Source organism: Echinops telfairi, unplaced genomic scaffold (genome assembly GCF_000313985.2).
Source record: "Echinops telfairi isolate 266 unplaced genomic scaffold, ASM31398v2 ScPeMD7_2565;HRSCAF=3150, whole genome shotgun sequence".
NCBI classification, from domain to species: Eukaryota; Metazoa; Chordata; class Mammalia; order Afrosoricida; family Tenrecidae; genus Echinops; species Echinops telfairi.
Window position 1 is genome coordinate 3810892 of NW_022106463.1, and position 23356 is coordinate 3834247.

At 48.7% G+C, this 23356-nt stretch overlaps 1 protein-coding gene across 1 annotated transcript in view; it reads right to left on the minus strand.

Annotated features, from left to right (window-relative positions):
* LOC101650395 (mitochondrial intermediate peptidase) overlaps positions 1–23356 on the minus strand; it is a 125752-nt gene that overhangs the window by 73429 nt on the left and 28967 nt on the right. The window contains exons 12-15 of the mRNA XM_030886615.2: positions 16484–16637; positions 14487–14564; positions 12065–12269; positions 9462–9571 (exon numbers count right to left, since the gene is read on the minus strand). Coding sequence (XP_030742475.1) covers positions 9462–9571; positions 12065–12269; positions 14487–14564; positions 16484–16637 — 547 coding nt within the window. The remainder of the gene's footprint in view (positions 1–9461; positions 9572–12064; positions 12270–14486; positions 14565–16483; positions 16638–23356) is intronic.

Genomic DNA, 23356 nt, shown 5'->3' on the forward strand with positions numbered 1-23356 from the left:
ATTGCTTGCTGGTTTTCATGGGTTCTGCTGAGAAGTCGGCTGCTGAGCTCACTGGGGTGCCCTTGTTAGTGACGAGTTATTTTTCTCCTGCTTTCAAGACTCTCTCCATTGTGGCTCCAGCATTCTTACCAGGGTGTTTATATTTGTGAACCTCTCTGCGTTGACCTCAGTCTCTTGAGGTTCCTGGACGCGTTGCTTGTTTTTCAATACATGAGGGGGGAGTTCCTGCCATGGTTTCTTCAATTATTTTCCTTCTTGTGCCTCTGCTGCTTCTGGTATTCCCATTATGCACGTGCTGGTGTGCTGATTGGCGGCCCACACTTATCTGGGGTCCTGTTCATTTGTCTTCATTCTCGTTTCATCCTTGTCCTTTAGCTTGATCTCTCTTCAAGCCCAGACCAAATCGACTGGTGTATCCTCCACTTTTCAACTTCAGAGATTCTATTTTTGTTTTGTAAAGACTATCGATAGTCTCCATTTGATTCAGCACTGCCGTTACTTTCCAAACTGTGCTTTCCTTTAGTTCCGTGAACCCATTGATAATGGTTACTGTGAAGCCTTTCCTGTTAAACCTGACCTCTGGTCACTCTCACCGGTAGTTTCTGTTGCCTGCTTTGGTTCTGGTGTATGGGTTACCCACGTTGCTGTTTCTTTGCACGCCTCATCATTTTCTAGTGGAAGATGGACATTTTAGACGGGACTGAAGCAACTAGGTACTGAATTCTCTGCTCATGGTTTATTTGTTTAGGGGCGAGTTGGGTCATTTCATTGAAGTCTATTTCCCTCCACGCGCCCCCCCCACACACACACACACACAATGTCTCTGATCTTGTTCCTTAGGGAGATACAGCTTTTGATATGTCCACAGCACCCTAAGGGAACACTGCTACTGGAAGGCTCTCATCTTCTCTCCAAGATCACATTCAGCTGTTAAACTCGATTGATTGCAGACTGATTATTGCTTCCAACAATGACCTGGGGCATTTAGTGCTACAAATGGATCCAATCAAATTGTGGCTCTTTTGAGGGAGCAATTTTTGAGATCAGTGTTTGAATCAGGGGTTGGAGCCAGTTCATATTGGCTCATTCATGGTCGATGCAGTGAAACGGAAACAAACCTGGATCTGTAACAGGTATGTGCACCAGAAGGACAACTGGAACAAGACCTAGACGAGGGGCAGTGGCACTTTAAGGGCCTGTTACAGTAAAGTAGGTGCTGCCAGGACCGTGGACAGTAACGCACACGCAAAGTGATGCAGTCACCTTGAGCCTGACCTCAGCCAGCATATTTTCAAGTGCCTGGTGGGCAAGTGAGAGCTGGAGAGAGGAGAAGAATCGGTGCATTTGAATTGTACTGGTGGAGGGGCGAAGACCAAACAAATCTGCCTTCGAGGAAGCACAGCCAAAACGCCGCTGAGAAGTGAGGATGGAGGAAGCACGTGCTATTGAGGCTGAAGGGAGACTTAGGAACAACCCGTGGCGTGAGCACTGCCAGCTCAAGGTGAGGAGGGCTTGGGACCCCATCTCCCAAGGGGGATGAGCTTCGAAGGGGATATCCACTGTGAGTGTTCACATTCTGGCTGTCACTGCTGTCCAGCCTTATTGTTCCAGCTGTGATTTGTTATCCATGATTGTACTGGAAGAACTGGCTGGAAGCCCTTGCCTTGAGTTTCTTCTGAAGAGGAAGGTTCCTCTTACCCAGTCTACACAGCCCCTTCAGTAGATCCAACAAGCTCCTCTCCACTCCCTTCACCTCAGCCTCCACCGTTTGACAGCATTGTCAGGTTCGAACTCCTCCATCTTTGCTGCAAATGAAATCCGTTCCTTTGGGAGGAGCTTAAGAGCTATGTTAAGGCCAAGTAGCCTGCGCAGCACCAATGGCTAGACTGGCTGCCGAGCGCTTGGCAGTTCTAGCCCACCCAGTGCTCTGCAGAAGGAAGACCTGGTCAACCGCTGCCATAAAGAAGACTGGGCATTGGGGTTCAGTACTCTCAAGGCACCCCACCCAAGCCAGAGAGCTCTGCCCTGTGAGTGAGGGCCGAGGGGAAGAGCAGCACTGCCCACCTGTCCATCGCACACTCCGGCCTTAGCCTCGGCAGCGGGTAGCTGGGGACAGCTGAGGAAGAAGGCTCTCTGGCTGGAGCTGGGCGGCCAGGAGTCATGTGTCCTTGGCTGTGGTCACCTGGAGAGGCCCCTCGGCCTCTAAGGGACGGGTGGGGAAGTCTTGGCCCAAATACCAGACTCTCACTGTTCTTCCAAAACACATTGGTAAAAATGCTTCTGAATAGATGCTTCCTCATTGACTGATTGCCCTTAAGATCATTTGCAGGGGCTTTGCGTAATTGACGGCTCTTTGTTGTTTCCATGTTAAAAAATAATGTTCCCCGGTGTCATTGAGGATGGGCCATCCATCAGGGCTCCTCATGCTGGCAGGCAAGCGCAGGAGCTACCAAGTCGCCCAGGCTCATTCTGGGCATGTCCCTGAGCAAATGGTCAGTGGGATCACAAATATTTCCATTTTCTCACTTTAGTATCAGATAGTATAGATTCTCACAACAATTCACTTAAATTAGTTATCCGGAAACTCACCCGCTTTTCCACAGTTGACAATAAAAAGGGCGAGCATCAAAAGGTTTGTTGGAAGATCCCATTAATATCATTTGCCCCCACAAACTTTGAAGGCTCCCCTCATGATTAAATACAGGCACATGGATGAAAATAAATGCCTAAATTGTACTATCCGTCTGGAGACATAAGCAGAAAAAGAGTCACAAATGAGGGTGCTTGGGTGCTTCTTTTTCAGAGCCCAGTCTTTCATTCAACTACGTGTTCAGGGCAGGGCAGGAACGCTAACTGCGGGGATTCAAAGATACAGAGGACTTTATCTCTGTCGAGTCTAGGAGGGAAACTCACGATCGGATGTAAGAGTGCGTGGTCTACGTTCCTGGAGGATAGAGAGTGTTACTTTCTGATGTGCGTGCGGAGAGTGAACACACTGATAATTACACTAACAGCTAATTTACTGTAGCTTTCATTTCGAGCCAACTTATTTTACAGAATCGAAAAAAAAAATCTTTTAAATGGCAAGGCATTAATTATTTAAATCATAGGTTCACAAACTTATTGAGCCTACCGCCCCCTTTACAAAAATAATAAGTTACTCAGCGCCCCCGGCAATTAAAATCTTTTGTGCTATAGCCCACAATTCAGCCTCCCTGGGACTATTCCAGTGCCCCTCAGAGGGGTGGTATCGCCCTTTGGGAAACACTGATTTAAAGATGACCTCAAAATTAGGGAATTTTCAGACCAATGTACATCACAAATGGACGATTAGCCTCTTGGCCAAAGAGTCCAATAGACTGCAGGTAGCATGCACTCTCTGATTACTACCATCAAAGCCCTCACCACCCCATACCAGAACTATGTGTTCATATGTCCTTCTAGGCCCCTGAGAATATGAACTTCCTTTTTATTTGTATCCCAGCACCTATCAAGTGCCTGACACCTTAAAAATATTTATTAGGCCAAACTCATTAGTTTCTTTTATGCTCCAATTTCATCGGAAACATTGCTGCAAGTAGAGAGGACTTCAAAAAGTTTGGGGGGGGGGGGATGGAATTAAGAGAACATATAATTTCAAGCTTTCAACCTCTCTCAGACAATTTCCAGTCCATTATAGGCAGTTCTCAAAGTCTGGCAACAACCCAGTGGAGGTTCCTTAGATGTTTCCTGCAAGTCTGCAAGGTTGAGCTTTTCGTACTAGCACTGAACTGGCATGACACCTCACTCCTGGACAGATACTTGCCCTCACGAAGCAAAGACCAGGGTGGGAAAGGCCGATGGTGTGTCCAAGGGCATCCGTCCACACAGTGGCCCAAGCAGCCACAGAGCCATGATATTCTTCACCCTCACACGCTGTCAGTTTAAGCCCCAAAACAAAGTGTTGCTGAATCGATTTAAGAATGCCCTTGATGCGGGGGAGGGAAGGAAGACAAAAAATGAGGAGCTGATACCAAGGGCTCAGGTCGAAAGAAAATGTTTTGAGAATGATGATGGCAACATAGGTACAGATGTGCTTGACACAATGGATACATGCACAGATTGTGATAAGAGCTGTAGGAGCCCCCAATAAAATGATAAAATGTTAAAAACAAGAGCGCCCTCAATGGAGCAGTAAAACTCGTTCATCTTATTAAATCTCATTCCTCAGGAACAGACCGTTTGGGTATTCCGGGCGAGGAAATGAGAAGCAAATACAACACATCTCTGCTGTGTGAAGGTGGATTGGAGGAACAGGCCTGCAGAGAGGGGGCTGAGCACTGTGAACACACCAGATACTTTCCCTCACGTGCAAATACATGTGCTTGTATTTGAAAGAGCGAATACTTTCCCTCACGGGATGTGCTTGTATTTGAAAGAGCGACCAGCAGAGGAGCGCTGGCTACTCAGACCGAGCACGCAGCAGACATTTTCTCAAAAATGAGAAGGAAGGGAGCTTGTCACTTGCAGAAAACACATGATCAAAGGAGGAGGCTTCAAAAGGGTTCCCGGGAATTTTCCATTAGCTTCTGCTCCATTTTCCCAGGAACTCTGAAGTGCTCCTGTATTTGTAGCTAGTGATAAAACTGAATTTTCATCAAAGCCTAGGAATTTGGAAAACTCTCTCCCACGGTGAATGCAATCGCATGGGAGACCAAAAGGCATTCCCAGCCGAGACTGATAGTGGCATTTAGTGAACTGGACCTTTAAAGATAAACATCGCATAATGACATGTGTCCATGGGAAAATCTGTCGAACTTAGCCAATGGTGTTCAAGGGTGAAAAGGGCATTCAAAAGGCAAGACAGACCAGTGGGTTCTGTCAGCGCAGAGGACGAGAGCCTTACTGACAGAGCTCCAATTCCAAATGCGCTTAGCTTTAGAGAGCAGCCACTTTGGGGTTTGAACATAGTTATCAGGGAAGAGCACCCATGAATATCTGCATTAAAATTCTCCTCCCTTTCCACCTCCTTACTGGTGTGGGTTGGGGGTGGGGGCACTGTTAAGTTACGCATCAGACTGTCAACTGCAAGGTCGGTAGTTTAAACCCCTCAGTTGCTCTTCAAGGGAACGATGAGGCTATGTGCTTTGGGAAAGACTTACAGCGGCGGAAACCCTCAACATACAGGATCATTATGAGTCAGAAAGGGAACAGCAGTTCAGCACAACATATCAAAACGGGTTGGGGGTGGGGGGAAAGAGCTATGTGATCTAGCTATCTTCTCTTAAGTCCAAGATTACAGACACAACATAGGACAAGCTTCTTCTCACTGTTGTCCTGTAGGTTAGGAAATGGACTGCTAACCACAAGGTCAGCAGTTCAAGCCCACTAGTAGCTCAGTAAGAACAAGACAAGGCTGCCTGCTCTCAGAACCATACACGTTAGTTGTTCTTAGGAGCCATTGTCCGCTCCGACACAGTGACCCGTGCACAACAGAACAAAGCACAGCACGGTGCTGTGGCATCCTCACAACCGTTCCATTGCCTGAGCCCCCTAATGCAGCCACTGAGTCCATCCATCTCTTCAAGGGCCTTGCTCTTTTTTGCTGCCCCTCCACTGTACCAAACATGATGGCCTTCTGGTCTCTACAGACAATATGTCCAAAATGTGTAAGACAAGTCTTGCCATCCTTGCCTCCAATAAGCACGCTCGTCTTACTTTTTTCAATACAGATCAGTTTGTCCTTTCAGCCGTCATGTGACTTTCAATATTCTCCAGCACCACAACTCGAATGTATTAATTCTTCTACGGTCGTCCTCTTCAATCTTCAACTTTCACATGCATATGAGGCAATGGAGAAGACCCTGGTTTGGGTCAGGCACACCTCAGTTCTCAAAGGAACGTCCTTGTTCTTCAGGACCCTCAAAAGGTCTTGTGCAGCAGGTTTGCCTAATGCAGCACATCTTTGGATGCTTCCATGAGCATTGACTGTGGATCCAAGTTAGATAAAATCCTCGACAACGTCAACCTTTTCACCATTAGTCCAGTTGTGACGGTTTTGGTCTTCCTTAAAATGAGTTCTAATCCCTAGTGAAAGCTACAATCCTTGGTCTTCATCAGCAAGTGCTTCAATTCCTTCTCACTCTCAGCAATCAAGGTTGTGTCATCTGTATATCAGATTGTTAATAAGCCTTCTTTCCGTCTTGATACCACATTCTTCATATAACCCAGCTTCTCTGATGATCTGCTTAGCATACAGGTTGAATACGTATGGTGAGAAGACACAACCATGAAATTCACCTTTCCTGATTTTAAACCATGCAGTATGCCCTTGTTCTGTTTGCACAACTGCCTCTTGATACAAGTTCTGAATGAACACAGTGAAGTGTTCCAGAATTCCCAATTCTTCTCAAGGTCACCTACAGTTTACTGTGATCCACAAAGTCGAATGCCTCTGCATAGTCAATGAAACACAAACAAATATCTGTCTGGTAGTCTCTGCTCTGAGCCAAGAACCATCCGACAGCAGCAATGAGATCCCTTGTTCCACGTCCTCTTCCGAATCCAGCCTGAACGTCTGGCATTTCCCTGTTAATGTACTCCTGCAACGGTTATTGGATTATTACAAGCAAAAGTTTACTTGTGTGTGTGATAACAATATCAGTCTATAGCTTGAGCATTCTGTTGGGCCACCATTCCTTGGAATGGGCACAAACATGGATCTCTTCCAGCCAAGTGCCTCTCTTCGAAATTCCCTGGCACAGATGAGTGAGTGCTTCCAGTGCTCTTCGGTTGTTCTGAAACATTTCAGTGTGTGTTACGTTAATTCCTAGAGCCTTGTTTCTGGCTAATGCAGTAAATGCAGTTTGAATGTCTTCCTTCAGCACCATTGGGCCTTGCTCATCTGCTATCTCCTAGTGGGCTGCCCACTAGTTCTCTTGGGGACAGCGACTTTGTGTGTTCTTTCCACCTTCTCTTGATGCTTCCTGCATCATTCAATCTTTTGCCTGTACAATCTTTCAAAATGGCAATCAGAGACTTGAATTTTCTCGCGTTCTTTCCGTTTCAGACATGCCAAGCATGTTCTTTACTTTAGGTTTTCTAATTCTAGGTCCCCGCACGTTTTGTTATCATAATTGGCTTTGTCTTCTCTGAAATTTTCTATTGAGCTCCTGACTCCATCCTTCCGTCTCTTTGTTTCAGCGACTCTACAATTAAGGGCAAGATCCAGCGTCTCTTCTGACACCCACTTTGATCTTTTCTTTCTTTCCTGTCTTTTGAATGACCGTTTGCTGTCTTTATCTCTCTATCACTCACCAAGTCCATATTTTCCAACTGCTCACCCTTACTCTGTGTTTCCAAGCACCAATAAGTATCAACACATCTTGGTTGCATGTTTGATCAATTTCCAACTGAATTCACTAGAATTCTTCAATTTCTTCATCACTAGTTTGTGTGGTTGGTGCATAAAATTGAATAATAGTTGTATTGATTGGATATCCTTGAAGGCAGATGCATGTATATATATATGCACATATATATGTATATATATATGTTTGTGTATATATATATATACACAAACACAGACAGCATTGTACTTCATGATGGATTTAGCAAGGCCCTCTCTGATAATGTCATTCCTCTTGATTGTGTTATTCCTGACAAAGTAAATCATGATTTTCTGATTCAAAATGGCCAGTGCCAGTCCATTTCAGCTCACTACTGCCTAGAAGATTGATCCTTATGTGTGCCATTTCCTTTTGACCGCATCTAATTTTCCTAAATTCATACCTCGCACATTCCATGTTCCAATCATTAGATTTTTGCAGCTGTCTCTCTTTACTGTGCATCGCGCCCCATCAGCAAACGAAGCCCCCCTCCCGCAGGCTTCGCCTGACTCACGTCACCAAGGTCCATTCCGCTCCAAGAAATCAACTCTTCAGTCACATTTCCAGCGCCGTCGGACCTGAGGGGCCCATCGGGCAGCAGTATCTCTGACGTACTCTGCGTCCGTTGTTTAGGCGTTCAGTGGGACAGTGCTTCAGAGCTATGAGCCAGGTCTTCAGCGCCTTCTTCCTCCAAAGTGGGCACCGAGTCTTTCTTTGTTGTCCCTTCCTGGTCTGGAAGCTCTGCTGACACCTGCTCACTGTGGGGGACCCTGCTGGCATTAGAAATACCAGGGACATGGCTTCCAGCATCACAGCAACACAAGCCACCCCAGTGAGGCACACTGACAGACCAGCGGTGGACCCTACATAAGGTCACTTAAATCGGAATTGATTTGATGGTGGCAGGTTTTGGTTCGGTGTAGTTATTTAATCAAAATGTGTTAATTAACATAGAATGCACTTATAATTTTGAAATGATAAATATTTTACCCATTTCCATTTTAGTTCCTAATACGTTAGATGTTGACAAACACAACCTCACATACAGAAAAGCTTTTTAGGACCCTCACAAACTTGTAAAGTGCCAAGGCATCCTGAGACTAAAACATTTGAGAGCTGGAGCTTTAAAGGATCAATCCAGTTGCCCTATGAAATTAGTAGTTTGTACCTGTAGGATGAAGAATTTAGGCTGACCTAAAGTAAGGTGGCCTTTGTCCGCGGTTGCTGAGACAAAACTCTTGGAGTCATTGTGGCGCCTTGGCCTGGACCTTTCAGGACACACCTGAGGATCCATGCTGGTGTGTGCTGACTGTGCTGGCCAGACCAGACCAGCCTCACCTGGGAGGCTGCTGCCATTAAGCCACAGGAGGTATGATCTAGCACAGGGGCCGGCAAACTTTTGAGATGGAAGAGCCAATCCTGTCTCTCACACGATGTAAAAACTATTCCAGAGCCAGAAACAAAATCACCATTATCTGAATAATATCCTTTCAATGAAACGAGGATAGTTGTATGTTCATTTTCAATTTTACTCCGGAGCCACACGCACCTCCTGAAAGAGCTGCACATGGCCAGTGAGCTGCACTTTGTTGATCCCTGATCTGGCAGGTCACGCAGGGCGGCCTGTGAAAGCGCTGCACACAGAGGTCGCAAGAGCTCCCTGGCCAGTCCTGCGTGTGTCTAGGAGACATCGCCATCTGGTGCTGGCCACCCTCCCATGCAGCTCTTCCTTGCGACAGTCCTGGTTCACATCAATGACTGCAGTAAATCCATACTCACGAGTGATGCCAGTCAATTACAGAGGCCAAAGATGCAGGGGACGGGGGTCTGGGGGAGGAGGCTGGGAGGTTGCAGCAGTGAAAGTGAGGCTGGTCGCCGTCTGTCTGGTGTCCTTGTAACCTGTGAGGCCTGTCCTGAGTGTGGGCAGTGAAAGGAGATGTACCTTGTGGGCAGTAGGTGTCAGAAATGATGGAGAAGTGGGAAGGTGGGGACTGGACCAATCTCACATTTGGGGTATTGAATCCACGCTGAATCTTCTCCACCACATGACCCACTAGGTACCCAGAGGGCACCATCATATCACTGTCCCCCTACCTGTCCAGTTTGATAGTGCCTGGCAAACCGGCTGACCACTCGGTAATCGTTGGCAAAGTACTCCATGAGAATGGAGGGAACCTCAGCGAAATCGGTGGGGCAGCGGGTCCCTGTAACATGGAGAAAACAGAAAGTCCAGTCAGACTTCTCGTACTTTTTGGGCCCCCTTTTAAACTTTTATTTGCACTTTTGATGAACTACGGTCAGCCTTAAGCCATTAAATCAACATTTTGCCTCTAGAACATTTTGTACATATTTGCAGGGCATTTTACGTGAAATTGCAAAAAAGTGAAACAAAGTATTTGCACAGCTGCAGGCAGCGCCTCATAAAGCAATGGCTCCCACCCCTGCCAACAAACCTGCCTGTGGCTCTCCTAGCTACACATGCAATGCAAATTAAAAACTCCTGACAGTTCAGCGCACATTTGTACTGCATTCACAGAACGTCCCTAGTAGATGCCTTTAGTCCTTCTGGATAAAAATGACTTAATTCTACAGGTGCTGCTTTGTGCAGCAGCACCGGTGAGGACTGCGGTACACAGCAGTGATGTGCTGCACTAACGACTGCTCACAGCAACAAATCCGGCTCGTTTCCTGCTCAGCCCACCTACGGACTTTCCAAATAGCTTCTCCAGCCCTGGGTACTACATGTGTAAAGTTAACTAATAAACATAGGGTACCAACAGTGGACTGGGTGGTCGAATGCCAACCATCTAGGGTAATGAGCTTAGAGAAGCGACAACTAAGGGGAAAGCTATAATGTCATCAAACAGGGCCACCCATCAGCGTGTGTGCACATCCCCACACACACACCAACACATACGCATCAGTGCATGCACATGCACACACTCACACACCAGCACATACACAGACAACCTAGCAGAAGATCAATTTTGAAATATTGTATCATACTGTTTTAAACATCATTTATTATGTGTTTTAATTGATTGTGAATAAAATGAGTCAACATTGTGTAAAACAAAAAATGTTAAATCTGACATTGAAATACCCTAGTTGGAGATCCTTTAATCACACACACACACACACACACACACACACCAGCTTCTTAATAAAGTCCAGCTATATCTGCCATGCTCTCTCACAAGGTTGTTGGGAGGTCACATGAAATAAACTGATACTAGTAAACTTATAACATTGTGGCTCTCTCTCTCTATATATATATACATATCTGTGTGTATCTGTATATACACGCATATACACATATATTTACACACATGCATATGCACACACACACCGTTACCATCATTGCTGAATTATGATATTCTTTCCCCTGCATCTTCAAGCTGTTACGGCCGGGGTTCTGTGCACTTACAGAATCAAATGCACCTCACTGACAAAGAGTCAGTCCCAACGCACAGTCACCCTGTGTACCAGGGCTTGTGGGACCAGCAAGCCCCACAGGGCAGTCAGCCACACCTTTCTTCCTGGGAGCAGCTGAAGGGCTTGGACCACCGTCCTCCCAGTTGGCAGTCCAATGCTTACCTGACAGTGCCACCAGGGCAGAAAGTATCTGAACGCCATAATCTGCCTCATCTATTTAGAGCCCCGTATTCCAGTAAACACACTGGTTGAATCAGGCCTGTGTGTGTTCACTTGGTGCCCCGCTAACTCTGTGCGAGGCACTGAGCAGATGCGGACGTGCGTGTGCACACGCCCCACCACACACTCACAGGGCGGTCTTGCTGGTGTCACCACGGGAATCCCCATGCAGTCACCGTGGGACAGAGCACAGCTGCCCCACGGGGGTTTCCAGGCTGTCTTTCCTGGGGTACAGGGCTGTGGGAGTGGGTCAGCAGTCAAGTGCTTAACCGCTGCACCACCGGGCTCCTTGAATTCCATGTCAAAACAACACCGTGTAAAAGAGCACCGACGGAAAGAGGGGTGGCTACGACTGGTTCCTACATGCCTGTGGGGGTGCTGCTAGCAAGAGCAGAGGGATCGTATGCCCGGGAAACAGGGGGCAAGCTGGGAATCCCAGAGGTTCTCTGAGATGCCCGACCGCAGAAGTCCCTGCCCCGCGTCCCCTCCGCAGCAGAGTGACACCACGGGCAGAGTCGGTGGTCTCCCTTTGATCCACGTCAGTCTGTCCTAGGGCTTCATATTCTTTCCCATGGAGGGGCTCATCTGTTTTACTTCGTGAGTCTTGTCAGGTTTCTCATTTCTCTCTCCTGTTTGTGAAATCCAGGAGGGCTAAATCTAGAGGCAGTGCCTGGAGGGGTAGATAGGGCAGGGGAGGCTGTGGGGACAGTGGGCAGCTAATAGCAAAGAGGACGAGAATGAAGAGAATGTTCTAAAACGGACTGTGGTGGTGATCGCACAACTCTTCTGCATGTGACTGAACTACTGAGTGGCATGACATATGAATTACATGCTAAGAAAACTGTTTTTAAAAGGGGGGAGGGCGGCAGAACTGAGCTGCCCGGTAGGGGTTCCGAGGCTGGAATCTTGGTGGAAGCAGAGGTCTGCTCTTCCTCCAGGGAGCAGCTGGTGGGCAATAGGCAACCACCTTTCCGCGGGCAGCCCCACACTTGACCCGCTGAGCCGCCACGGTGCTCAGAGCCCCGAGGACGCCACCAACTCACCGGTGACGTGCTGGTAACGAGTGCGCCCAAGCATGGAGTGCATGGCGTGGCCCATCTCGTGGAAGAGGTTCTCCATCATGCCCGGCGTGAGTAAGGTGGGGCAGCCCCTGGAGGGCTGGGGCAGGTTCAGCATCAGGACCACGAGCGGGAGCTGGTAGTCGCCGTTCGCCTGCCGCCTGCCTCCGCGGATGGTGAAGTGGCAGTCCTGGGAGGGCCGGACGCAGGCAGGATGTTAGCAATCAGACCGCAGCGCCCTGGACCCAAGTGCAGGGGCCCCACTGTCAAGTGAACGCGACTTGTCTGCTGTGTATCTCCACCACACGTTGTCCCTTCACATGAGCTTGGGAAAACCGGTGCTTCCAACACCGGTAACGAGGACGTGCCCCAAGCCGGGTTCATGATGTGCTGGCAACGCACTCATCCAAGGGCTTCCAAGAGGTCCCAACCAAGGAGGAAGGGCAGCCGCTTAGCTCTCTGAGGAAGGGACCCCACTGTTCCCTGAGCCCCTTCTATGGGTAAGGAAACAAACGAATCGGCATTTTCTCGTGCCTTTTTCACAAAGCAGCTCTATTGTGAACGGGCGGAGAGGAAATGCACGTTCACTCAACAGCTCCTGCACGCTCTCCTTCAGTTCCTGCTCCGTCGCTTATCCCACCTCTTCCTGCACTTCCTGCTCCCAGCCCTCCTTCTGCCCTCAAAATTCTACACTTGCCCTGGGGCAAATGCTGCCCTTTGGATCCCCAATGGCGGCTGTTCTACAGTGTGGCTGCCTTCCTGTGTTCCCCTCAAAGACTTGTCCACTGTGGGGCTGAAAAGGGAGCCACAGGGGCCAGTTTAGTTCCAGACATGGGAGGTGACTGTGGGCTGGTCTCTGTCCCAGCGTCAGCCTGGACGAGCTCCTCCCTTATCACTTGGAAGTGGGGGCCCTAACACCCCATGGAGCGAGGCATGTGCAGCCGCAGCCGAGGCGGGCACACTCATTCCTCACAGCCGCCCTGGGGGCAGCATGAACCAGGATGAGGTCGTGGGAAGACTGCAGTTGTCCTGGAATTCCGCACGGAAGGCCTGTGCCCACCGGCACTGAGGACAGCAGACCTCGGCTCCCTCAACCCACGCAGGGAGAGAAGAACGCAGGACTGAGTCCAGGGCCTGCATCCCGGTCCCCTCTCTGGCACCAACCAGCCAAGCCATCTCGGAGCGTCTGCGCTGAGCCTTATCTCCAGGACACTACCTTGTGACGCCCACAGGGTGCCTGTGAGGCTAGAGCAGGCTGCCATCTGTTAAAAGAGCTTCGAGCATTGTAATGCGCCCTCCCAAACCAAACCCACACGCTCCCCCTTCGAGTCATTCCTGACTCACGGCAACTCGACAGGACGGAGTCGAAGGGCCCCACGGGGTCTCCAGGGTTGGGCATCTTTACAGAAACAGACGGAAGCCTTTGGTTAGCAGCGGGGCGCTTCATCGCTGTGTCCCCAGATTATTTATACCCATAACTCTTCACGTCTCCCAGCCCGTTGCATGCAGCCCCGGGCTCCCTGCGGCAGACGTTGATCGCGAGGTGAGCCTTGCCTGTCCTCTACGAGCGACTCTGGCGGTTGGCAAGCGTTTCGTGCGGGCCTGTCTTCTGTGACTGCAAACTAGCTGAGAGCTGGGACTCCACTCGGAATGTGTGGGTTCAAATCCTAGCACTTCCAGGCCCATGACTCTGGGTAAGTAACTTAGCTTTGCGGTGCCTCAGTTTCCCCATCACGAGCGTGACTAGTTGGCTTGCTGTCTAACACATGGAAGAGCTGTAAGACGCGAGCTGCCGTTAGGAGCCTGGTGGCATAGGGATTAGGCGTTGGGCTGCTCACCACAAGGTCAACAGTTCGAAACCACCAGGTGCTCCATGGGAGAACCGTGGGGCTTTCTACTCCCACAGAGAGTTAGTCTTCGGAACTCTCAGGGGAGGCTCTGTTCTGCCCTACCCTGTCCTAGAGTTGCTACCAGTCAGAATTGATTCGATGGGTCTTTTGCTGTTGCTTTTCCCCATCATTACTCAGATCACGGTCTGTGCCCAGAGAGAAGCAATGGACACAGATTTTTATTCCTAAACTTCCAAAAGTTTTAAATAAATTTTATTCCTAAACTTGCCCAAATTTCAAATTTATGTTTTTACTAATTTTAACTGACCCATCCTCTGCCATCAGGTACGATTCCAACTCATGGAACCCGACTCAGGGTTTCCAAGGCAGCGCCTTTACGGGCGCATACAGCCTCATCCTTCTCTGGTGGCTGGCAGTCCTACTGCTCACCCGGCAGGGCCGCCAGGGCTCCTGGATCATAAGTAGGATCTCATAAATAGTACAGGAAAACAATCATGATCTTTAAAGCTACCATAAATGCTGATGAACTATGGACCAATTTATCAAGACCGAGTCACCTGGTACGGTTTGTCAGCTCGCTGGAAAAAATCACAGTAAATGTATCCCAGCAATCCTTGGGCCTCGTGAACCACAGCCTGGGGAGAAAGAAAATGTCAGCGCACACAATGGTGAGGGGGTCCATCCCGCACACAGAAACGTTGCAAAACACCCACAGCCACATCAAAGGGCACATCAAAAGGTTCGAGGGAACACCCTATTAAAAGAACATGGGCATTTTCCCCACAAACTTTTTGAAGCCCCTGGAGTTACCAGAGTTTGGGCTCTTGTCTTTCCAAAATAGAGATTTACTTTGAGAGACACAGGGCATCCAAAAGAGAAGTTTATTACGAACTCCTCAGAGGAAGTAAAACCTCCCCGGCCAGCGTGGCCGGTCTCAGTGTTTCTGATTCCACCCTAGTACACACGGACTCTTAAGCAATTGGTTATGGAAGATTCTCAGGAAAATCCCTATGGGTGGGGAAACATCCGCCCAAGGTAGCAAAGGACTCTGGGAAATACAGCCCTCTGATACTGCACGAACTCTGTGCATACTCTGTCCAAATCTCCCCCTTTGTGCCCTTGACCTGTCTTGTTGGTATATGGACAATTTCTCCACATCTCACCTGGTCTCAAATAGACTCAAATTCACCACCACAGCCACCCCACACACATCCTCGTATGTGCTCTCTCCAACGATCCTGTCTCAGGAAGGCTGGGTCCGGGACAGGGCAGGAGATTGTTTGGATCCTTAGTCTTAGCTGCCAAACCTTTATAATAACCTCCCCCCAAAACAAGCAATCTCAAACGACCCACATGGAGTCAGGAGTACGTGCCCACTACAGAACTACAGTGGCCAAATGAATTTGCCTGCAAGTGGAAGAATACCCACACACCTTACAGCTTGACTCAAAAATTTAGACAATGGCGCCTCTGGCCTCAGGTGGAAGCTAGCAACACCTTCATCAATGCCCATCTCAGAGGCACCCATGGGCATCGAGTTGATTCGGCCTCCAACCAGCCCTTTAGGGCAGACTAGAACTTCCCCATGGCTGTGGTCTTGACAGACGCAGAGAGCTACAACTTTCTTCTGGAGAGCAGCTGGTGGGTTCAAACACCAACTGTTTGGTTAGCAGCTAAGTGCTTTAACCGCTGCACATCAGCATTCCCTGTCCCCCAACAAGCCAAATATCCTGCTGTCCAATTCATAGTGACCATAGGGAACAGTATAATAGGGTTTCTGGAGCTGTAAATCTTTACAGGACAGGCAGCCTCATTTTTCTCCTGTGGAGAAGCTTACTGGGTTTGAACTGCCGACCAATTGGTTAGCAACCTGTGTGTGCTTAGCCCACAGTATCACCAGGGCACCTCTCTCAAGAATAAATCAAGAAAACCCAATTGCCACTGAGTTGATTGTGACTCAGACCACACCGGTAGGACAGGGCACAACTGCTCCCTAGGTTCAAGGCTGTACATCTTTATGGGAGCAGAAAGTCTCATCTCTCCCCCTCACGGAGGCTGCTAGGTTTGAATTGCCAACCTTGCTGTTAGTAGAGAGCATATAACCTACCGCACAACAGGGCGCCTATCTCAAAAGCAAAAAGCCAAAACCAAAACCAAGCTCACTGCCATCGAGTTGATGCCAACTCATCGTGACGCTACAGGGCAGGGTACAACTGCCCCTGTGAGCTTCTGTGTAAGTCTTGAAGGGAGTGGACAGACCCACCTTTCTCCCGAGGAGCGGCTGGTGGTTTCGAACTGCCCAATGAGCAACCACTACGCCACCCAGGGCTCCTGTAATTTTAGGCACCCAGTGACTTGAAAGAAAGGTTTCTCTGGACAGTGTCCTAATTCAGATGGGCAATTTGGGTTCCTCGTGACACACAGAGGAGGTGGGATGTGCCTCCCTTGGCCCCGACCAGGACAGAGCTGGGCTAGAGATGAAGGTGCTGCTTACCCCAATGGCCGAAACGGGAAGGTCAGTGTCATGAGGCTCTATGCCAATGGGGATGCTCACCAGCTTTCGGACGTCCTCACACCACACCTCCCCTTTCGCAGGCTGCTCGGCATACAGGGAGATCCCCAGTAGCTGGTTAAACAAGAGGTTCAGGCCTTCCATGCAGGCTCCAAGGGAGAAAAACGGGCAGTATAAACTGGGCTCGATATTATACCTGAGGGAAGGAAGGGGGGGCAGGTGGGTCTTCCTTTACTCCGAGTTCTTACGGTGAACTCAGTTTCCTTCCCATTTAGTGATGGAGGGACACAGTAGCGGAAGAACGCACTCAAAAGTGTCTACCTTTGCTTTGAGGGGTTTTCTGACCCCCGTTTCTTCAGGGGCGCCAGCCTGATTCTGACTCACAGGACGCCCCCTCCTCACTTAGCAGCACGGTTAGTGTCCAAAGACCATCATTATGCAAATATTGGCGGGTCAGGCCTCACTTTGGCCTCAGTGCGCCCCCAGCCCTGCCCCTAGTCACTCACCAGCTGCGCAGCGCACCAGCCAGTCTCGGATGAGAACAGCATGGGCCCCCACCCCTGCACCACCCCTTCTCCACCAACACAGAGCGTGGAGGGGCTGAGGAGGTGGAGGTGGTCAGGGGTTGCCAGCCACCCCCTCTCCTGCCTTATTGAAGGCCTCTGTAGGGACCTCCAAGTCTTGCCTTTCCATCTTCCTGTTCCACCTGCACACAGGGGAGAGGCCCCAGCCACCTGGGCGCAGAGGTGGCTGTGCAGGTGCAAAGAGACCTTGGTGAAAGAGAGACTTCTGAGTCTCCTGCCCCAACTCCCACTGGCCTCTTCAATTGCTCTAAAAAATTATAACATATCACACATGTGTGTGCGTGTGTGTATATATAAATTCTGAGGAACACCAAGTCAGATTCAAAGTACTGAGAGTTGCCCTGCAGTGAGTTCACAGCGACCCTACATAAAACAGACCCAATCACTGCCTGGTCCTGTGCCACCCTCACGACTGTCATCCGTTGGAGCCGTGGTTACAGCCCTGTGTCAGTCCATCTCGCTGAGGGTCTTCCTCTTCTTCACTGACCTCTACTTGACCAAGCTTGAGGTACTTCTCTGGGGACCGGTCCCTTCTGGTAACTCTCCAAAGTATGTGGGGCAAAGTCTCACCACCCTCACGTTCAAGGAGTACCCTGCCTGTACTTCTAAGATAGACTTGTTTGTCCTTCTGGCAGTCCACGGGACTTGGAATATTCTCCACGGACACCATAGTTCAACAGCATCAATTCTTTGGTCTTCTTACTTACTGTTCACTTTTCACATGCACGGGTGGCAACTGAAAATACCTCGGCAGGTCTTGGGTATGGACGCTATCTGTACATCCTCAGAGACCTGCTGCGACAACATCAAACTCAAGACCTGCCTGTGAATTCGGCGGGCCGCCCCATCTTTGCGCAGCCAGGTGCATGCAGTGGGGCAGATTCAACTCCTGGAGACTTCCTGGTGTGTCAGAGTAGAACTGTGTGGGTCTTCAAGACCCGGGTGGACCTTCAAGGGCTGATTTTCTAAAGATCACCAGGTCTCTCCTCCGAGGGGCCTGTGGCTGGACTGGAAACTTCCACTGACTGTCAGTTAAGCAGCTGAGCATGCTAACAGCTGGGTCCTCATTTGCACAGAGACTCCCTGTGAGACTTGTCCTGGCTCATCGGGAGACCCAGCACAATGAGCAACCACTACAGGCAGCACAGAGACCTTTGCCAGCCAGTCAGAACCAGCGTCTCCCAGCAACATAAAGCAAGCCCCTGCCATCGGGTCAACTCTGACTCTCAGTGACCCTGAGGCTGTACATCTGCATGGGAGCAGACAGCCTCGCCTTTCTCCCAAGGAGCTCGGGTAGGTTAAACCAGCAACCCTGCAGGTAGCAGCCAACTGCCCACCCGACAGCTCCACCAGGGCTCCGTGGATGAAATGTCCCAAAATGTAATTGCAGTTCAAGGATTTCATTTCACCATCACTCTGCCATCACCTCAAATGCACTGACCCTTCCCTGGAGAGTCATATTACTGTTCTCAAGACGTACACTTCACCGGTGGTGTAGCAGTAACACGTTAGACTGCTAATCAGGAGGGCTGCGGTCTCAGACCACCAGCGCCTCAGGAGAAAGACGGGGCTTTCTACTCCCACAGAGAGTGACAGTCTCGGAACCCCCGGAGACAGTTCTACCCTGTCCTGGAGTTGCTATGAGTCAGCAAGGACTGGATGGAAGTGAGTTTGTTGTGTTGTTGTTGTTGTTGTTTTAAATACGTCACTGACTTGGAGCCAGAAATAATCATCTTCGAATCCTTTGATTCCTCTGAACGAAGAAACAGAAATAAAAGCACTGTCATCCGGCACAGTTGCTGGATACAATTCAAGAATGCTCTGCTTCGCATTCTGGCTAAAGATATCTCATGTATTACCCAGTGCCTCTGAGTCAATTCCCAGTCCTGGGGACCCTCCTGGACACAGGAGAAGCGCCCCGAGGGTTTCCAAGGCTGTCAGTCTGACGGGAGGGGACAGACTCTGTTCTCCTGCGGGCGACTAGTGGTTCTGACCACGGGCCTTTCAGGTCGCAGTCCATTACATGCCCACTGTGCCACCAAGGCTCCTCGCGCTACCTATGGGCTTCCACGTTATCGAGGATCAAACACATCACCAACCTGTTAAAAGCGCACAAGACAACTAAGCCTGTTTGTTTTGATTCAGAACAGAATTGAACTATATCACAAAATCCACATCAAGGCCACAAATACAAAGCCTCACATGTAGCCATCAAGAAGAGACCCTCAACAGGCAAATTCTCCTTTTTAACCACAGACGCACTTAGGTTAAAATGTAACACCCTATCTCTTGGCCTGCCCTTTGATCCATTTTAAACCTCTTCTAGATTTTAATATTTTCTGCTCTTTTTGATTGAGGTTTCTATGCTTTATTACTGTTAGTTTAGTTTTCATGTTTTTCTGTATAGGAAATCCAGGAGAGCTGAAACCACTGAGACAGCCACTGGATGAATGATCCCTTGAGGGCAGAGCAGGGCAGGTTGGGGGAATGGGGAGCTAATTACATTGGGCACAAGAACAAAGAACAAAGTTCTAGTCCTGCTTGTGGGGACCGTACAGCTCTTCTTGAGGGGACTGGATTACTGAATTGTATGACATGCCAATAAAACTGTTAAAACAAAGAAAGAAAATTCCCTTTTAGTTCCCTTCTGAGTTGTTATTTTTTAGCCATTCTGAACCACACAGTCTATGAGTCAGACCGATATTTTCATCGGGATGCAACTGGAATTAAGGTAAAGAAAGAACTTGGACATTCGCTCCAAAAATCTTGGCCCGGAACTGAGTGAAAATATGCCACACAATGAAGTGCAGTCACCGAATCCAGGACGGAAGGGCGGGTACACAGAGGCTGCGGCTGCCCTCGTTCCCGTCACTAACTGAAAGCGAGGGTAAGGAGAACTGCCACTGCCCATGGTGCCTCCGCTCGCCGTGGACCGGACCGCCTGCCAGAGGGCCTGTGTGGACCCGGCCAGAACCACACACTGGAAACAGCAGAGTCTGACAGGGCTGTCGGAGAAGCCACCTTGCACTTTCTCAACAGCCGGTGAGATACAACAGGTTTTGGCACGAGGGGCAATTGTCTAAGCGTGATTACAATGTCACAGTTGGATGGCATTTTGAAATGTGTGCTCTTAAAAGCCCCTGGGAGAACTACTGTTCCATCTGGTTAAACAAAGGCATGGCAGCTACAAAAGAACGGAATGATTCTGGAAACCTGTCTAACTACCTCCCAGGCAACCATGTTGTGGTCGTCGTTCGGTGTCGGCAAGTCAGCTCTGGACCCAATGCCCAGCAGAAGGAAATACTGCCAGTCCTGCCCCGTCGTCGCTGCGGCCACTGTGTCCATCCAGCTGCTTGAGGGCCTTCCTCTCTCTCGTGGTGTCCCTCTCCGAGAACTCACCCCTCCTGGTGACATGCCCAAAGGACACAGGGCCAAGTCTTGCCCTCCCGACCTCCACGGAGATTCTGACTGCACTTCTTCCCGGACAGAGTTACGCATTCTCTGGCAGCCCATGGTGTGCTCCCCATTCTTTGCCAACACCACGACTTCAAACGCGCTTAGTTCTCCTCTGGCATTCCTTACGCCTTGACCAGCTTTTGCTTGCAGTATCAGGCAACGGAACCCACCACAGCTGGGACAGGTGTAGCTTAGTCTTCAGAGTGACGGCTTCGCTTTTGAAAACGTTAAAGGTCTCCCTTCGGCAGACTGCCCCGCTGCACTAGGTCGTTTGATTTCCAGGCTGCTGTTTCCATGGGCATTGATTGTCGGTCCAAACAAGTAAGATCCTTGACAACTTCATTCTTTTCTCCATTGATCTTTATGTTGCTTATTGGCCCAGTTATGAGGATTTCCATTTTCTTTGCGTATGTTGAAGTATAATCCATACCGAAGGTCTTTGACCTTCATCAGTAAATGTTTTAAGTCCTCTGGTGGCAGAGAAGTTATGTGTTGAGCTATTAACCACAAACACGTTTACCAGTTTGAAACCACAACCTGCTCCATAGAAGGACGGGGTCTTCTACCGCTGTAAAGAGTTAGTCTCAGTAATCTGTCCCTCAGGGTCCCTATGAATTAGAATTGACTCAATTATGGTAAGTTTGTTTTCTTCTTGTTGTTGTTGTTTTGGTGTTCGCTTTCAACAAGCAAGGTTATGTTATCTGCGTATGGCAGGTTGTTAACAAGCCTTCCTCCAATCTTGGTGCCACATCTGCCTTCCTATATTCCAGCTTCTTGGATTCTTTGTTCAGCATACAGATTGAAGAAGTACGGTGGAGCAGACACCCATGTACCACGTCTTTCCTGCTTTTAAACCACTTAGCATCCCTTTAGTCTTCTTGAATGATTGCCTGTTGGTCTATGTACAGGTTCCACATGAGTACGCAGTGGAATTGCCATTCTTTACGATGTTACCCATAGTTAGCTAAGATGCACACAATCCAATGCTTTTGCAAAGTCAACGACACACAAGCGAACATCCTGCTGGTATCCTCTTGCTTTCAATCGTGAGCCATCTGACGTCAGCAGTGATATCCCTGGTCCCACGGCCTCTTCTCAATCAGCTTGAATTCTGGCAGCTCCCTGTCAACGTATTATACCTAAACCAAACCAAACTCGATGCTTTGACTTGTTGCATTGACTTGTTGCTGGCTCATGATGACCCTATAAGACAGGGTAGGTTTGTCTCTATGAGTTTTCAAGACTATTTACTGGAGTAAAATGCCCCATCTCTCTCCAACAGAGAGCCTGGTGGTTTTGAACTGGTGACCTTGAAGTTAGCAGCAAACTCATAACAAGTACACCACCAGGGCTTCTTCAAATAAGATAGTTAGCCATGAAACAGTGCTAAGACTTTCAAAGAAATAGGAATATAAACTGGAAATTAGATGATGCCAATGAATTACTGTGAACTTTCCAAGGCAATGAGGATATTGGGGTTACATAAAAAAACTCCCTATTCTTTAGAGATACATAATTAATATGTACCATGGCACCAGGTCTAGGGTTTATTTTTAAAACGCTGTGCTTTAATACCAAAGGAGAAAGCAAGAATGGAAGCAAAGAAGGAAGTATCAAGAAGGAAGAAAGGAAAGGAAAGGCAAGAAAAAACGATGAGTGAAGCCCATCAGGCAAAATGTTTGAATATGACTCAATATGGGAAGTGGCTCTATGCTACCTTGGCCCATCTGTAAAGATTTAGGCGTTCCACTTCTGCAGATTTGGAAGGCTTTCATGAAAAAGAGGCTAATTTTTACCAACCCCCAAACGCATAACAAGACAACTGTATAGGTTCGCCACGTGTGGTGGTCACCTAATCTGGTGTCAATTTAAGGATTAAGAGTGTAGGGGTAGAGTCTAGGCTGTCAATCTGGAGATAGCCAATGAGACTTCTGTGGGCATGGCCTTCTCCTGAGAATTCTGGGAAATCTGGTACTTCCTCCTTGGAGGCGAAAGACACCTCTCTCTCTCTGCTACTCCCTGGGAGACATTGCAGAAGATAAGCCACATGGATGCAACCAGACCTCGGAAGCCGGAGAAGCCACAGAGAGACCCCTGCCAGCACTGAGATGCTTACAACGCCACTGGATCCAAAGACTTCCTACCCACTGGTTTGTGATCGTCCTGAATTTGGCTTCATTGCATGTGTTTTGTGCATCTGAAGAGGAGACTTTATAGATTGATATCGGACATATGGGCTAATATCAGACTTATGGACTTGATCTAGACTGGGCTGGGATGTTTTCTCCATGTTCAATTTCTCTTGAATATGAACCTCTTTCTTATACACATATGTGTGTCTGTGGATTTGTTTCTCTAGTCTACCCAGACTAACACACCAAGGAAAACCACATTACCACCCTCCCGTGAGAGTGTACCGTCACCCAGTGCTTTCTGGGTAGTTATACCACAGAGCATTACTATTGCATTTGATGAGGCGGGGCTTCAAAGAGCATGTGGGAACATCCCATTACCTTTTAATTCCATCTCTCCACAAACTGCCTGAAGCCCTCTTGTATGAATGCCCTTTAGACTTTTGGACTCCATCTAGCAAGGAGGAGACGCTATGGGATTCCATTTCCTGGGCATTATCTTTATATAAAATAGCACAAAAATAAGTGGACTATGAGGCACTGACATCCACTCCAGCAGAAGAGAAGTAAAGCCCCCAAAGCATTAAAAGATAAAATCAAATCTGGAAGGGCACACTAAAACACCAGGGAGGAGGAGGGGGAGGAGGGGCATCATGCTCCATGAATGTGTCTGAGAGGCAATTTGATTTTTTTTGGTAATTTTACGCATTTATTGACTACTCCAAGCTATAATTCAATGTCGA